Source organism: Canis lupus, chromosome 27, assembly GCF_048164855.1.
Source record: "Canis lupus baileyi chromosome 27, mCanLup2.hap1, whole genome shotgun sequence".
NCBI lineage: Eukaryota > Metazoa > Chordata > Mammalia > Carnivora > Canidae > Canis > Canis lupus.
Genome location: NC_132864.1, coordinates 39,165,322 through 39,182,247, shown reverse-complemented (window position 1 = coordinate 39,182,247; position 16,926 = coordinate 39,165,322). Strand labels below are relative to the sequence as shown.

At 58.8% G+C, this 16,926-nt stretch overlaps 2 protein-coding genes across 7 annotated transcripts in view; one reads left to right on the top strand and one right to left on the bottom strand.

Annotated features, from left to right (window-relative positions):
- STAMBPL1 (STAM binding protein like 1) overlaps positions 1-13,895 on the top strand; it is a 28,602-nt gene extending 14,707 nt beyond the window's left edge. For all 6 annotated transcript variants that reach the window (XM_072803667.1, XM_072803664.1, XM_072803666.1 and 3 more), the window contains 9 exons: positions 161-378; positions 2,459-2,534; positions 4,237-4,332; positions 5,784-6,141; positions 6,858-6,982; positions 8,989-9,126; positions 11,812-11,924; positions 12,788-12,887; positions 13,573-13,895. In XM_072803667.1, the coding sequence (XP_072659768.1) occupies positions 302-378; positions 2,459-2,534; positions 4,237-4,332; positions 5,784-6,141; positions 6,858-6,982; positions 8,989-9,126; positions 11,812-11,924; positions 12,788-12,887; positions 13,573-13,629 (1,140 nt within the window). In that variant the 5' untranslated portion in view covers positions 161-301 and the 3' untranslated portion in view covers positions 13,630-13,895. The remainder of the gene's footprint in view (positions 1-160; positions 379-2,458; positions 2,535-4,236; positions 4,333-5,783; positions 6,142-6,857; positions 6,983-8,988; positions 9,127-11,811; positions 11,925-12,787; positions 12,888-13,572) is intronic.
- Positions 8,327-16,413, bottom strand: LOC140619771 (uncharacterized). Its single transcript, XM_072803670.1, has 2 exons — positions 15,906-16,413; positions 8,327-15,583 (listed from the first exon to the last, which is right to left on the bottom strand). The coding sequence occupies exon 2, from the start codon at positions 11,815-11,817 to the stop codon at positions 10,867-10,869; it is 951 nt and encodes a 316-aa protein (XP_072659771.1). The 5' UTR covers positions 11,818-15,583; positions 15,906-16,413; the 3' UTR covers positions 8,327-10,866.
- Between the last annotated feature and the right edge of the window lie 513 nt (positions 16,414-16,926).

Genomic DNA, 16,926 nt, shown 5'->3' with positions numbered 1-16,926 from the left:
ACGCACCGCAGCACCTGCGCCGCCACTGGGGACCCTGCTGGCTCCCCGGGGTGCACGGCCGCGCCTCCCCTCAGGGTCCCCCCCTGCGCGTCCCGAGAGGCGCGGGGTCGCCGTGCCGCGCCGCCTGCTGGGGCTCAGGGCCTCTGGCCTTGCCTTGCAGAGGAGGCTGGCGGCCCTGCCCGACCACACGGACGTGTCGCTGAGCCCAGAGGAGCGCGTCCGCGCCCTGAGCAAGCTCGGGGCCAACATCGCCATCACGGAGGACATCGCCCCGCGCCGCTACTTCCGGTCCGGGGTGGAGATGGAGAGGATGGCGTCTGTGTACCTGGAGGAGGGGAACCTGGAAAACGCCTTTGTCCTGTACAATAAATTCATAACGTAAGTCTGGCCTGAGAAGCCTGGCCCAGGGCCGCGTGGGGGGCAGGCGCCTTGCTGGGGCCGGGGACGCGGGACGACCCCGAGCCCGACCCCGCGGCCGCGACCTCCAGACGCGCTGAGTGGCGGGGTTTACGCTGCCGGGTACTGTGCGCAGGGCCCCGCGGCCTCCCTGGGCTCCGGGACCGCCGTCCCCTCGCTCGGCCAGAGAAGTGGCTTCCAGGGCCCTGTCCTTGGCGGCCTCCCGGGGAAGCGTGTGGCGCGCTGCTCTGCGCACGGGAGCGGGAGCGTCGTGGGCAGGAGCTTATCCAGATGCGGCCACGGCGCCCGGGCCGCCGCGGACCCTGTACCCGCGCTTGTAGGGCTGGCGCCGGGCCGCGTCCCACCACGGGCCGATTCCGGGCAGGGAGCAGCCCTCAGCTGCCCTCTAAGTCAGTGGGTTTTTAAAGATTTATTTAGGGGCACCCGGGGGCTCAGGGGTGGAGAGTCTGCCTTGGGCCCAGGGCCTGCCCGGGGGGCTCAGGGGACGGGGAGGGGGCGTGGGTTGGGGTTGGGCTCAGCGGTTGAGCATCTGTCTTGAGTTCCAGCCATGACCCCCGGGTCCCGGGATTGAGTCCTATGTCGGGCCCCCAGAGCGTGCTTCCCGTCTGCCTAGGTCTCTGCCTCACTTCGCCTGAGAACACAGAGGGGGATGGTTGGCAGCACTCGCCTGCCTGGGCAACCCCTGGCTTCTAGGGAGCCCACAGGTCGTGTGCAACGGGAAGCAGCTGGGCATCCCTGACAATACGCGTTACCCGAGAACCTGAGTTTCTGAGCCCTAAGTGACCGATTGCCCGGGTCTGGTTCCCTCTGCTGGCGTTTTTGCACATGTTCCCGGGGGAACTAAGCAAGAGGACACTGGCGACGGAGGCATCCCCATTAGTTGAGCAGAGATGGCATCCGCGGCCCATCGTGATCCATCGAGGAAGGACTCCTCAGGCCCCGAACAGATGTCTACTGAGCGCAGATTGTGGGCTGGACGCTCTTCTACGGGTTAGGGCTGCTCAGTAAGGACCAAACCCCAGAATCCCTGCGCCTGGCGATGCAAATCTTCATTTCATGGGGATGTGATCCATGTGGTTTGCTCTAAGGATTTCCCTTCACCTCTGCTGTCCTTTGTTCCTCGAAAAGGTGATGAAAAGTAGTGGGCTCCTAATTAGCACCTCGTAATCCACTAGGGACTCTGGCCATCGTGTCCCTTAGTGGGCTTCCCGTTAAGGATCCGACACAGACCCCAGGCCGCTCCTGCTTCGTCAGGGGTCGAAGTCTTTTTCAGTGGTGAGCACAGATGACCTTGGTCTTCCCGACTCTTGACATTTCTACAAATCCTCTGTGTTGCCAGCGGCACATGTGTGCGGGGTGCTCTGGGGGGCATCAGGGGGTGCCCAGGACCTGACAAGGGCCAGGGCGTGGGGAGCATCCTGACCCTCTTAGTGCTTCATCCGCTGAGCTTGCTCCCCTGTGACACCAAGATCACACCCACCCCGGCCCTTGGTGGAAAGGCTGATGGAACGAATGTAGGTGAAACAGTAACGAGTCAAGGATGTTCTTTTAGAAAAGGAGTGTCGTTCTGTTAGAAACCGTCACAGATGGTATGCCTGGCAGCTCAGTCAGTTGAGTGTCGGACTCTTGATTTAGGCGCAGATCGTGACCTCAGGGTTGTGAGTTCGAGGGCTCCGCACTCAGCAGGGAGTCTGCTTCTCTCCCTCCCCACTCCCCGGCCCTTCCCCTTGCTCATGAGCAGCCCCCCTCTTAAAATAAATGAAGTCTAAAAAAAAAAAACCCTAAAAACAAAAAAATTAAACTATCATTGAGCTCTTTTCTTTTTTTTTAAGATGTTATTTATTTATTCATGAGAGACAGGCAGAGACCCAGGCAGACGGAGAGGCAGGCTACATGCAGGAGCCCAACGTGGGACTCGATCTCAGGACCCCGGGGTCACGCCCTGGGCTGAAGGCAGACCCCCCACCGCTGAGCCCCCCGAGGCGCCCATCATGGAGCTTTTCCCCCCACATAATGCTGAGGATGTGTTCTCTTTGTGTAGCTTGTTCGTGGAAAAGCTTCCCAGCCATCGAGATTACCAGCAATGTGCGGTCCCCGAGAAGCAGGATATTATGAAGGTAGGTGGGGTCGATGCTCCCCCGGGGGATCAAATGCTGCAGGAGGCTCCCTTATTGATCTCCTCCTCCTCCTCCTCCGCTTCCTCCCCTCCTTCCTCCCATCCTCTGGGGAGTTCGAGCACAGAAAATTCATTCCATTAGCCAAGATGTTTCGATTTCTTCTTGGGCCTTTAATCACTGAACGGAGCCAGCATGGGATGTCTAATTGAATCCTGGACGGGGTCGGGGGAGAGAGAAAAGAAAAAATCAAGAATGTGCTCAGTGGCTTTGTGGTGTGAAGAAGGAATCGCTGGCTGTTCTCCCCAGAGGTGGCGAGGAAGGTGGTCCCAGGCCCCAGAACTGTCTGAGAGTCACTGTGGCTGGGGTGGACTCTTCCATACGGTTCTGAGCCCAAAAACCGTTTGAAAATCGGTGTTGATTATTAAGGCGGCCCCGAAGTTCTACTTCTTGTCCTGTAGAACCCCCAAAGCAGGGTGTTATGAAGGTCCTGTGGGGGACTGGCTGAAGGCGGATCAAATATTTGAGGGGTGGCCTAAAGGTCTCAAGGAAAAGGAAGATGGTAGTTGAAAAGTTACGTATTCACCGTCCACATTGGCCACTGATGGAGCTTCAGGTATTTTTAGCTGAGACTATAGCCTTTTAAATAATATTTTTAAAATGTTTCCCACCTGTCTGTCTTTAGTTTGGGTCACTCTTACACGGGGTAAGACAGTGGGCGCAAAGTCGGCCACAGCACGAAATCTTAGCGCCCAACGACACGTGGCCTACAGGTAGTGGGAGACGGGCTCTCACCAGCGTGTCCGGCCTGGGGCTGCCGCCAGGAGCTCAGATGCTGTCAAACGGTCACCGCCGTTTCCTAAATTCCGGGAGACGCTGATCTGAAGGGCCACTCATTGCAAGGCCTCGTGTAGCATTTCCACTGAGTTCTCTCGTTCGTTCAAGCCCACGGGGGCCCCCAAGCCGACTCTCCTGCTCTCAGTTAGTTTTATTCTTATTTTTGTCCGTAGGATAAAGCTCTCCCAAAGCTAATGGTTCATGCCTGTGGAGTGAAGGGGGCGGGCGGGTGACGAAAGATTAAGAGAAAGGAAGTGTTAGCGGAAGAGCCTGGCCAGAGTCAGAGGACTTGGATCCTGGTGGTAACGGGCAGTCACTGCTGCACAGGACCTGGAGTCTCCGTGGGCCTCCGTTCCCTCGTGTCTGAGAAGGAGGGTGGTGCTTGGATGAATCCGATTTTCTCGGAGAAGGCGTTTGGGATCTGGATCCCCCGCCCTTCCCCTAAGCCTGTCGATTGAGGGGACCTGGGAGGCGGCCCGGGGTATGTGGATCCTCAGGGGCGTCCGTGCCTCCTCATGGCCGAGCCTGGCGGCCCGGCCCCCGGGGCGCCTCTGTCCCTCCTGGTGCCCCGCGGACCGCACGCGGTGAGTGTGTGGCCACAGACCCGCTGCCCGGGGACGGGTGCTGCGCGGACCGCCTGCCGGCCTCACAGAAGGGGAGAAGGGGCGCCGCTCTCCCCGGCCTCTCCCCGGCCTCCTGGGTCGTGTGCCGGAGCCACGGCAGACGGGCTCCGTTCCCACCATCACCTCCGGTTACTCGTGTCCTGATGTCTAACGCACGTGCCAGCTGTTTTTCTTTCTCAGCTGATGACCTGAGAGACTGTACCGAGGATCCCGCTAACCAATGTGTGTACATATATTTTTAAAAGAAACTGAAGGAGATTGCATTCCCGAGGACAGATGAATTGAAAAAGGACCTTTTAAAGAAATATAATGTAGAGTACCAAGAATATTTGCAAAGCAAAGTAAGTTCAACTGGTATATTTGTTTCGTGACTGTTTTCTGTGCGAATATTTTTTGAATTTCATTTTCATGTGAGTTTTGCAAGTGTCATGTGCATTTAAATTAAAAATTAAAGACGCAGTGATGGAAGAGCAATAAAAAATTCATGTCGACGTGCAAGTTAAGCGCTTGCACCAAACATGGCATAATTTTATTTCCCTGCAATATCTGATCATGTGATGCTTTAGAAAATAAATTTCCTACAGTGATTTAAATGGAGCCTTTGACCAACTCTTGCCGCTGGGACCATGGGGCGGGCGGCGGCTCTTTGGTGGTGACTGGAGGCGGCGGAGGCAGGGGAACGGGAGGTGGTTTCCAATGCATCTTATTATTTTGGCCTTGGAAACGCCAAGGTTGCCTTGAGAGGGAATAACCGCTGACCATATGAGATGTGGTCGTAGCACCAATGGCTGGTGGCTTCTGGGTCGTCACCACAGAAAGAGGGACAGCGACAGTGAGGTCTCGGGTTGAGAGGCCTTGGAGATGCCATCGGCCCGTCTCTAGGACCTCCAGTTTAATGCTTGAGCTCCTCCCGTGTTTGCCATCGTTGTGTAGGTGGCTCTGCTTTTCGTTCCATTGCGCGCTTGTGTGCTTTGGACTTGTCACTCGTGCTGTCACCTTGGCTCAGTGTCATGAACTGCGAGCACGGCCCGGGAACATCGCTGCGAGTCAGCTGGGAGTGCAGGGCTCGGCTGTGGGGCAGAGAGGGCGTCCCTCAGGTGCGGAGGGTGAGGACTCGGGTCGACTTGCCCGGTGAAGAGAGGAGAATGATCTCGGAGGCTTAGGCAAGGCGACCGCGCGGAGAGAAGGGCCCGGGCCGGTCCCCCTTCACGCCGGCGAGCGCAAGGTCGTCCCCCCGCAGGGTCCCGGGCGGAAGGGCCTGGCCAGCCCTAATGCTGCCCGTGTGTCACAGTGGCCGGCAGGATCCCCGGGGCTCCCTCGGGAGGCGTCTCGCAGAGACGGAGCACGGCCCGGGTGGCAGGCGTCCCCCGGGGCTTGTTGGACCCCTGCGCCTGCTGAGTCAGGCCCGGCCCTTCCGACCAGACCGCGGTGGCTCGGGGCCGCCAGGTGCTGCGAGGGGGTGCCCACCCCCCTCAAGCTAGTTTTCATCAGAAACACCTGAGGAGCTAATTGAAGATTCCTAGTCTCTGACCAGATACTGCCTGGAGGGGTTTGGACCCCGCGATGTCCTTGGGAGCCCCGGGGAGCGGAGGGCTGGGCGGCCGCGGCTCGGGGGATCTGGGCAGCCTGGGCCTGCTGCCCTGAGCAGGTGGACGGCGTTGGCCGTGGCGCTCGCGTCCCCACGGGCACATCGCAGCGTCTGCCTCTCCGCCGCCAGCCTGGAACCGGCTGGTCCCAGTTTGGTGACGTTGCCTTGGAAACTAACCTCTTGTTCTGCAACCCCGTTTTCCAGAACAAGTATAAGGCCGAAATCCTGAAACAGCTGGAGCATCAGAGCCTGATCGAGGCCGAAAGGAAGCGGGTGGCCCGGATGCGGCAGCAGCAGCTGGAGTCGGAGCAGTTCCTGTTCTTCGAGGACCAGCTCAAGAAGCAAGAATTAGCTCGGGGCCAGATGCGGAGCCAGGAAGGCCCGGCGCCGCCGGAGCAGATCGACGGGGGCGCCGTGTCCTGCTTCTCCGCGCAGCGCGACGAGTCCCTGCTCGGTGCCTTCGCAGACCTGCCCGCTCCCAGCCGCGCCGCCAGCTGTGCCGGCCACTCTCCGCCCGTGACCCGGGCCCTGAAGCCTGCCGCCACCCTGAGCGCCGTGCAGAGTAAGTGACCGTCCCCGGGCGGCCCTCCCGGGACCCGAGCGCGCAGCGGTGTCATTGCCCCTTGGCGCAGCCCTCGGGTCGCGGCCTGCAGCGTCCGGTACAGAGACGGGGGGAGGGGGCGGGGGCATTGCAAGCCTTCGGTTTCTGGCCTGTGTTCAACCCTGAGCCGCGGGAGCGTTAGAGGCGAACACCCGCAGGCAAGGTGCTGGGCAGGTTGCGTGACCTTCGCTTACACCCGCAAAGCCGGTGCCCAGACTGCCGTGCGCGGGGGCTGTGGCCGGCAGGTGGCCTGCGGGGGCCCGGCTTCGCCCCCTTCCCGGAGCCCAGCAGTGGCTGCCCCACCCGAGACGCGGCCGGATGGCGTTTGCTTCCGGTCGCCTGAGGAGTCAGGAGAGGCAGCCGCTTAACGCGTTCCCCTCCCGCCAATCGCTGCTAAGATCAGCGCCCCAGTACCGACCCCGGCGTCCACGGAGACGCAGGGTCACAGGGGAGCCGAGCGGGGAACGTCCGCCGTAGGGGCAGAGCGGGCCTGGCTTGCGCCACCCGCGTGGTCCCGGCCCGGCCCCGCCGTCCTCGCTGAGCTCGCCTCTCGGGCTGCGGAAGTACAGGGAGCACCCGGGACGCCACGTCCCTGTATTTCTCTTGGCCCGACGCAGCTCTGGTGGCCGGGACGCGGGAACGTGTCTTTAGCTCTTTCTGCCTTTGCTCTCTCGTAGACTTAGTGGTTGAAGGCCTGCGGCGTGTAGTTTTACCGAGAGACCTTTGCCACAAATTTCTGCTGCTGGCGGAATCTAATACAGTGAGAGGAATAGAAACCTGTGGAATTCTCTGTGGAAAACTGGTACGGCCTGTGTTCCTGTCCTCCCGCCCAGCACACACGCGGGGGCGCCACTGACGGGTGACGAGCACGGCAGGGTAGAATCACCCCGAGGGCCGCACACATGACGACGTGGCCGACGTAGTCCACTGACAGCTGTCGTCACTAACGGACTGACGCTTCCGGGACACGGGACGCAGGAGCCAGTCGTAAATGCATCGAGCCACGTATTAAGTCTCGGTCTAGAAAAATGAGGGACCCGGGGTGCCTGCGCGGTGCAGCCCGTTGAGCGTCCGAGTCTTGGTTTCAGTTCAGGTCATGATGTCAAGGTCATGGGATCCAGCAGGGAGTCTACTTAGGGTCTCTTCCTCTGCCTCTGTCCTGAGCCCTGCTCGCTCACGCGCTCTCTCTCTAAGATAAATACAATCTCTAAAATAAAGAACAATGATGGATGTCAGGTCTTCGGATTCCCTAGACCACACCCCCGCCGCAGCTGTCACTGTGACGGACGGTCACGTCGTTAACTCTGCAGGCGTCGTCTGGCCTCCCTTTCGCAGAAATGCGCAGAGTAAGACCAGGGTTTGGCTGTTTTCCTTAGTTTCAGCTGGTAGTTTCGGCCAGCTGACCTCTCAGCACGGGCCCTATTTACGTTACGGAGGATTTTATCCAAAATATGTGATGAAAGATAATGTGAATATAGAAGGAGGACAAGCGACGGAAGACACGTTGGATCTGCACCTGCAAGGAGGGCGAGTCATGTCTTGTGGAAAGTGCCCTTTGTGGCGTCACTTGGGTCCGGGCACGTTTTCCCCCTAAACACTGAGCCAGGGAACCGTGACTTAACCGACCGTTTCACTGAGCACACGTCCTCCCTGCCGCACTCCCGCTCCTCCCTGGTCCTCCAGGAGACAGGGTGACAGCAGCCGCACACCTGCCGCGTCCTCACCGCCACCTGGTTCGCCTCCCCGGCGGCGTGCGGTGGATGCTCCCTCAAGACATAGGTCCTACCTGGTTGGCTTGATGGTTCATTGCCGTCCACACGCCACTCCCTCCTTCATCACACAGCCGCGCGCGAAGCAGCTGTCGGCGGTCGTAGCCTCGCGTGGCCGTGGCCTCGGCCCTGCAGTGCCCCGGGGGCGCCTCTGAAGGAGCGGCTGGGTGCCTCCTGTCGGCGGGGCTGGCCTGCTCGTGGGAGGACGGGGTGGCCTGGCCACTGGGGACTGGGCAGTGCTCTCCTCTGGGACGTCGGGGCGATCCCGAGATGGGCCGTTCGCCCGGGCCCGAAGGCATAAAGTCAGCCAGGACGGGGTGACGAGCGTGGAGGGGAGAGCCGCAGTGGAGGCCGCAGGATGTGCACCCCGTCTGCAAGAGAGCCCCAGCCCCAAGGGAAGGTGGCGCGGGGGGGACAGCCCGCCCGGCATGAGCACCCCCACCTGAGCCCCGCCACCCCTTCCCCTGAAGGCAGTAATGTGGGGGCTTTCCTTTTTCTCTAAATGCAAACCCAAAACATTACCTTAATGGTGGAGAACTAAGTCCCTGTGAGTCCACTCAGTAGCAGAAGAGATTTGGGGAAGGACGTGAAGTTATGTACAGTCACATACGAACGAGACCTTTGACCCCGCACACCGCTGAGTGCCCCCAGCACAACCACGGACTCCCCATAGCATCCCCCCTCCAAATGCACTTGCTGTTTTGTTGTGATCTCTGAGTTTTTCCACCGCAAACGTAACATATCAAGACGTTGTTTGTTGACTGACCCCTCGCAGACCAGCCCGGGACGCTCACTCCTGTCTACTGTACGTTTTCCATCATGAGAATAGGTTTCGGGCCCCCGAGAACGGCCCCCAGACTTCTGGCAGGTCAGCCACTGTGACGTGTGAGGCTGATTCTCAGGGTCCGTGGCCGGGGGCTGCGGGCTGCGGGTCGTCTCTCGTCTCACCGTGAAACGCCCTGCTTCCAGCTCAGCCTGTGGGGTCTTGCCGTTTTTCTCTCTCAGATGCTGGTTATTCTTTCCGCTACTTGTTTTTCAGATGCACAATGAATTCACCATCACGCATGTGATCGTGCCAAAGCAGTCTGCGGGGCCGGACTACTGCGACGTGGAGAACGTGGAGGAACTATTCGGCGTGCAGGACCAACACGGCCTCCTCACGCTGGGCTGGATCCATGTACGTGGGGCCTCGGGGTTCGGTGTCTTTTCCACGGGTGTGGGGGGGCGGGGGCCGCGTTCCTCGAGGAAATGGAGCTTCCTTGGAATCGTTTCTTCTTTCTGGGTTTCAAGCACCATGAGTGTCTCCACGGCGTCGGGCTGGGTCTGCTGCCAAGTCCGATTGAGCAGTGCTCTGCTCTGCTCTTTTCCCTCACCGTCCAGTGTCGAGACAGAGAAACAGAAATTGGGTGACCCCCTTCGATGATTTTATGTGGCCTGACGGGGACCACGTCAGGTTTTTTTTTTTTTTTTTTAGAGAGGCAGAGACACAGGCAGAAGGAGAGGCAGAGACACAGGCAGAGGGAGAAGCAGGCTCCATGCACCGGGAGCCTGACGTGGGATTCGATCCCGGGTCTCCAGGATCGCGCCCTGGGCCAAAGGCAGGCGCTAAACCGCTGCGCCACCCAGGGATCCCCCACGTCAGGTTTTTAACGGACTTGATGAGACACATATTGATATTCTCTTTCTCTTTGTCGTGGGCCAACAGTGCGTTGTTCTAAGAGAACTTCCAAAACATTTTTTTTGGTATTTTATTAATTTATTCATGAGAAAGAGAAGCAGAGGGAGGAGCAGTCTCCCCACGCGGCAGGGAGCCCATGCGGGACTCAATCCCAGGACCTGAGATCACGACCTGAGCTGAAGGCAGACGCTCCCCCCACGGAGCCTCCCAGGTGCCCCGGAAAAAGTTTCTTTTAAGCAGATGTTTTTATATATCAAACAGGGGCCATGCATCCTTCTGCTTCTCCCCCGCAGGCCAGGGAGGAAGGTACCACTGTGTAAACAGCCGCGGTGGAGCAATCCTGGGTTCCAGCACCTACCAGGCCATCGTAGGCGTGAGAAAGGGCTTATGAATTTTTTTTTTAAAGACTTATTCATTCATGAGAGACCCAGGCAGAGGGAGAAGCAGGCTCCCTGCAGGGAGCCCGATAAGGGACTCGATCCCAGGCCCCCGGGGTCACGCCCTGAGCTGAAGGCAGACGCTCAGCCACGGAGCCCCCCAGGTACCCCGAAAGGGCTTATGAATGAAAACACCCACGTTCAGATCTCAACTCTGCTCAGAATTCATTATAGGAACGTGGGCCCGTTAGGTAAGCGATCTATGCATCTGTGTCACCATCCACAGAGCAGCCGTCACGGTAACCAGCTTACCCCGGCCTGTGTTAGAGGAGTCCGTGAATTCCGTGGCACGATTCCTAGGTGAACACAGCACTTTCCTCGTGTCTAAGAGTCGAATGAGATAACACGTGGGGTGACCCGCTCAGAGCCTGGCCCGCCATCGCAGCCAGTGGCACCTGCGGCCATCAGCGTCCGGGGCATGGCCATGCCTTGGTCCTTCTATCCGTGGGGGTGGCAGCTGCATCGCTCTCCACGGAGGAGCGGTTATTCTGGGGTGCACGTGACTGCTCCTGGCAGAAAGAAGGGGCTTGGGCATGCGCCGTGCACATTCAGTCTGCGAGCCCCGGGGCCGCCGGGCATTGTGTGTCCGACAGTCGCTCGCTGCCGCCCGGAGCCCTGGAGACCTCTGGGCAGTTTGTACCCCCACCCCTGCTGGCATAGATGGCTCACGTGGTGACAGCGGGTTTGCACAGGTCAGCAGGCGGGCAGACCCTCGTCCTCAGTCTCACGAATGCTCTGGGTTAGAAAAGGTGGGATAATCCCGGTCCTCAGTTGGCCTGTGTCTTTGTAGACCAAGACAATATTAAAATAATGGCAGCAAAGACAGTAACAGATGCAGCGGACGATTTTGGTTCCTTTCTGTGTTAGGCACTGTCCTGAGGATTTTACGTGGATGACCACATTTAATTTTAACGCAGCGACCTGATGAGGAAATACTGTCTTTGAGCAGCCCAGGAAATGGGCATGCGGGGTTAAGTGGCCTTCTCAGCGTCACACAGCCAGTGAGCGACGGGCGCAGGACCCAGACACTGCTTGCTGGGACCCAGGTTTCCTGATTAAACGGGTCCCTTTCCTTTTTCAAGAGTAATTGGGGCTGACTGTGAATTCTAAGATCATGATGGGTGCACGTGCGTTTCACACTCGTGTGAGCCTCCAATCCGTGTCTTGGAAGCACAAGTCTGCATATGGCCCCAAAGCTGGAAGGTACACTTCCCAATGCAGACCCCGTCCTTGTCACCGTGCAAGTGTGCACTTGCCGGGGGGATGAGCCCCGACCGTCTCCAGGCACCCGGAGGCTTCTGCTCTCCTGCTTGTAGGGAATGACGGCCCACGGACGGCGCGCAGTGCGGCGTGGTAACCCCGCGAAAGGCCTTCCTCTCGCGGCCGCGGGTTTGCCAACAGTCGCTCTGGGTTTCGACCCCAGCTGTGCCGCTGAGCGGCTGTGTGAGCACAATGGGCAACTGACCCCAAGGCGCCGGGCCCCTGTGGAAGACGGGGTGCTGGGGCGACTCCCCCGGCTCCTGGCGTGGCGACCTGGCCTCCCTAGTAAGCAGGAAGCACGCGGGCACGAGCCAGGGCCCCCCTCCCCAATCGTGGTCGTTCCACGGGGGCGCGAAGCGTTTGTAAAAGTCCGATTTGATGAGTGACGGTCAAGAAGGACAGGCTGGTCCCTGGAGACTTCTTGCAGGGCGGTGTGGCCTGGGCCGCGACGACGACCCGGTAAGGCCCTCCTCTTTCCTGTTGGCAGACGCATCCTACGCAGACTGCCTTCTTGTCCAGCGTGGACCTGCACACCCACTGCTCCTACCAGCTCATGCTGCCCGAGGCGATTGCCGTCGTCTGCTCCCCGAAGCACAAGGAGTAAGTGCTGGCCGCGCCCGAAGGGGCGGGGGCAGCCCACGGCAGGTGCCGGCAGGCGGGGCGTGGGCTCTCTGCTGGGGACGCAGGGTCGCCGCCCCCACCTGCGGCTCTGCAGGCTTGGTGTCACTTAAGGTCCTTTCCGCAGAATGCCCGGGGCTCCTGGGAGCGTGATCGCCAGCTGCATAAACGGGGTTATTTCCCAGCCTTAGCTCGTGACCTCCAGAGCCTGTCCACAGGGTTGGAGACAGTGACCGCTAGGCACAGATTATGAGCCGAGGAGTCGGACAACTCCGGGTGGAACCTTGGCTGCGGCCCCGCATGCGCGAGGCCAGCAGGACACCTGCCCCTGGAGCCCCAGGCCCCTCGGGCCCGCCCGTCGGGAGGGGTGGGAAGGAGCCGCTGCAGGGGGTCGGCGAGGAGAGCTACGCCCAGGTCTGGCAGCCGCCGCCACTCACGCAGGTGCTGCTGCTTTGAACGGAGCGCGCGTGATTACAAACAGGAGCTGTAGGTGCCGCCTGGGGTCTCCTCCCACGGGGCCTGCTTCCTCTCCGGCCTCACGGGACAGTTCGGGTCCGCGGCCCCCACCCTGAGGCCCAGTGGGCGCCTGCAGCTAGTGTCAGCCCCCGGGGACTCCCCATCTGCACCCCTGTGGTAAAGTCGGCCTGAAAGACCACTGTGAGGGCACGCAGGTGGCTAAGGTGGTGAAGCGCCCCACTCGCGCTATCAGCTAAGGTCATGACCTCAGGGTCATGGGACCCAGCCCCACGTGGGGGTCTGTGCTGGCCGTGGGACTTGCCTATGACTCCGCCCCCCGCAGCCCAACGATCTCTGACTTTGTCCCTTTTGTTTGCACCCGGAAACAGCACTGGCATTTTCAGGCTCACCAACGCCGGCATGCTTGAGGTCTCCGCTTGTAAAAAGAAGGGCTTTCACCCACACACCAAGGACCCCAGGCTGTTCAGCGTGAGTACACTGTGCTGGCTGTTGTTCACACTTACTTTTCACCTCTTCATTTATTGTCCTTACGGATTCGGGGAGGGTGCGCTACGGCCTAAAACGCTGCACTGCTTCGCCTGGAGCTTCCTGACCCTGAGAGGTCATCGGTCTTTGTAGTTACTCCCGATTTCTTGCCCTATTACTGCACGTGCAACACCAGTATCCCTGCAGCCGGTCAGTCATGCACGAGCCCCCTTTCCATTTATGTATCGTCCTGACGCTTCACAAGCTAGTTTCCTCAGACCCCGGGAGGAAACGATTAAAGAAAATGAGATGACTGTCCCATGGATCCTTCTGCTCCGTGTCGACAGATTAATGTTTCCGTAACAGTGAAAACTGCAACCACACGTCTGGGCTGGCTTGCTACAGCCCCAGAGGGACACCCGACTATATCTTTTCTAACTGCTCACGTGGTGCTTCTCCAGCCGTAACATCACAGAAACATTAAAGTCAGAATCTACCTAAGATGACAGTTACTTGGCAACCTCTGTATGTGTGTGTTTGTTGGAAGTGAATGAACACCATTTTATTTGTTCTGATCGGAAACATTTTCAAAAATTAGGAACATTTTAAATTAGGAAATTCATATTCCCTTTCTGCAGAGAATCATGTTAAACATTCTGACGTAAAACCAATTATTTTTTTTCCCTAGGTCTGCAAACATGTGTTGATAAAAGACATAAAAATAACCATGCTGGATCTAAGGTGATGTGTTCTGAAGACGAGCACCATTGACGCCGGACACCGGTCCCTGGACCTGAGGTTGCGGGATTTTCTTAAGACGTTTCCTGAAATGACTGATATTTTATATTTATACATTTTAGATCAGAACGTTTGATATTTATTGTTCTTGCGCATTTTGAAGTTTTTCCTTTCAGGTTGCTCTGTCTGCAGGGCGATCACAGTGGTGTGAACTTCAGTAACTGTGAACGCGCCAATTCCATGACCACACAATAAACGATGCTGCAAACAGTGTGTCTGCTAGTCCTAGAAATGTCTGTGCACGTCTTCAGGGCTTTTGATGCTTCCCTGAATTTAGTTTTCCCCTCGTTCTTATAAAACATGATTCTAAACAAGAAGTTCTGAGTGCCAGGCGGTCTCCAAGCCCAGCCCTCTGTTTCTGCCACCCTTCCCTGAGGTCGAAGATGAGCCGTTTCCACCTGTGAGAGGAAACGCGGCTGCAGCCAATGGGGACGTCCTGCGTTGAGTGTCGGGCAGGTCCGGCTCGGAGCTGCATCTGTGGTGGACCCCAGGGGACGGAGCAGAAGAGCGAGCCTCTGCTCAGGAAGCAGGTGCCAGACGCCTGGGGTAGCACGTGATGCCTTAACCTGCTGAGACGAGAAGCAGAGACGCCTGAGAGGAGGATTCAAAAAGCTCAGATAAGAGCGTACGGCCTGTTGCCGTGAGAGTCGGGGTGACAGGGAGAAGAAATGAAGCGAGAGAAGGAGCTCCTACCTCGCAGCCCAAATGATTAACAGATTAATTTGAAAGGTGCACCTGCAGTGGAAAGGGTCTGTCTACGAAGCAGGGCATGGGGACTACAGAAAAATACGTTCAAGCCGAATAAGGGAACATAAATATGACGTTAGGTTTTATCAAGGCGTGGGTGGGGACTTGTGACCCGTGTCTGGATAATAAAAGCGTTTACCTGGATCAAAAAATAAGGATTTTTTTGATCAAACAGAAGAACGGGAGGTTTGTGTACTATGTTGGCACGTTGGAGGAGTAGGAAAAACCTAGGAGTGGTGACCGCGGGGGACAGAATGTGACCGCATCGGAGGTGGGACGATTAAAGAGGTGATTCAGGTCAACTGAGGCCACTGGGCCCTGACCCAATGTGACAGGTGTCCTGTGAGAGAGGGCCGACCGGGCGGACACGGGCAGAGGACGCCCCCTCCTGAGGCAAAATGCTTCCGAAGAAACCAGACCCTTGATCTCAAGACTTCCAGCCTTCAGAACGGTGAGAAAACCGGTTTCTGTCGTCTGCATCACTCAGCGGTGGTAGTGTATCGCGGCAGTGCAGCGGCCACACACAGCACCTCGTAAATATTTGCTGAAGGTGCTGCTGGTTTTCTGGAAAGGACTCTCTTGGTTGCCAGGCAGGGGTCACCCTCTTCCCCATGGGCCTTGGCCCTCGCAGGACAGCAGGGCAGGGCGTCCGTGGTCATTCTCGGCTCCTGCAGCAGCTCCTGGATGCTGTTGCTGCTCCCGTGGCTGGTTCTGGGCCCCCCCAACCTTGTTCCACGCTGTGGACACGCAGGTCACGATGGAAGCTGTGCTATCACGACTGTGGGGACCGGGCCTGGGGTCATGGTTGGGAAACCAGCCATGGTGACCCAAAAACGTAGAGAGCAGGTCACGTGCCTGACATGTTGTGACGGGATCACATTCCAAGAGAATGTTTCCTGTCCAGAGGATGCTTGAGAAACGTCGTGTGCTTGGCGTCGATCGAGGAAGGGAGGGAACATGCGGCTCCGTGTTCCTCATAGAGGCACCTGCTGTGTTCTCTGTTCCAAAGACAGCAGAGTCTCCTTCAAGGAATGTGCCTCCTCTTCTAGCGTCTGTGCTCCTTGGGGATGGCTGCATCAGGGGTCCCAGAGATTCATCACACTCACGTCCAAGGAGACTCCTCAGTGAGGGAAGGCGTATCCCAGTGGGTTGCCCTGATCAAAACACCAGACATGGGCGCTGAGACGACAGGTCGTTTCCCACAGTTCTGGAGGCCTAGGGTCAGGCTGGCACCTTTGGGGGCTGCGTGGGGGCTGGCTGCCGGGTTTACAGACGGCCACGTTCTCACGAGGTAGAGAAAGCTCGTCTCCCCAGAGAAGGACACTAATCCCACCATCAGGGATCCCCCCTCGTGGTGCAATAGGCCGGAAGGCCCCACCTCCACACTCCATCACACTGGGGACTGGATTTCAACATGTGGAATGGGGGGGGTGTACAGGCACCCACATCACAAGGCAGGTGCCAACAAGCAAATACCTTATCCGTTTGTCACGCTTTATGGAAGTGCTGTTGTACACGCCCTGAAAGCCCAGGATCACACGTCGGTGAGAATGTGGAAGCTGTTACTCTCTTCCCCGTGATCTGGTGCTGAAGTGCCTTCAAGTGGATTAACGGGCTTACCCACGGAGAAGGTAGGATCCCAACAGTCACCAGTTCAGGAACTCATACTAGGTACTGGTTGCCAAGAAAAAAAATCTCTCAAAAAGAAAGGTTTTTGTTTTTTTTGGGGGGGGGGGGAATCTTTAAACCCATATATTTTATATTTATGTTTTATCCGTATGATTTTAATTTTATACTGTTTTTATAATTAAAAGGACTTCATAAAGCCCATATTCCTGTGTATGCTTGAATAATCAGGGAGAAGCTAACGAAGTGGAGGTGGTGGCGAGAATCCAGGGGGGGAGAGTTTCCCTATTTAGCGAGGAAGGTGCCAGAATCCGGGCGCAGCCGGGGCCGCGCGAGGGCGAGGGCGAGGGCGAGGGCGAGGGCGAGGGCAGGCCGGCCCGGGAGGTGAGCCCCGCGGACCCCGCGCACCCCGCACCGAGCGCGCCTGCGGCCAATCCCTGGCCGTGGTCCGGCCCCAGGGCCCTTCGGACTCCGCGGAGGCACGTGTCCGCGTCAGGGGGGTCGCCCGCTCCGCCGCCCGGGCGGTACTCGCCTGGGTCCCCGGGGCCCGGAGGGGCCGTCACCCCGGGTCGCGGGGCGTGCGGACTTCTGTGCGGGGGCAAGGCCGACGGCGCGGCGGGCGCGGGGCGGGGCGGGAGGCGGATGTGCCCGGCGCACCTCACCCCCCAGCGGCCTCGCCCGGGACACGCGGCGGGACTGAGGCGGCGGCGCCTTCCCTGCCTCAAGGGGTGTCGGGAGCTGCTGCCACGGGGCTGCTCGCGGCCGGGCCTCCCCCGTTGCGCCCGCCGCCTCAGCCGTCCGCTCCGCGGTGTCCCGGCCTCCGACGCGCCCCGGTCCTGGGCGTGACCCCGCGGTCGGGCCCGGCGGGGAG

Coding starts and splice junctions, on each gene's coding strand:
- LOC140619771 (XM_072803670.1), bottom strand. CDS start 11,817: ATGCGTCTGCCAACAGGAAAGAGGAGGGCCTTACCGGGTCGTCGTCGC.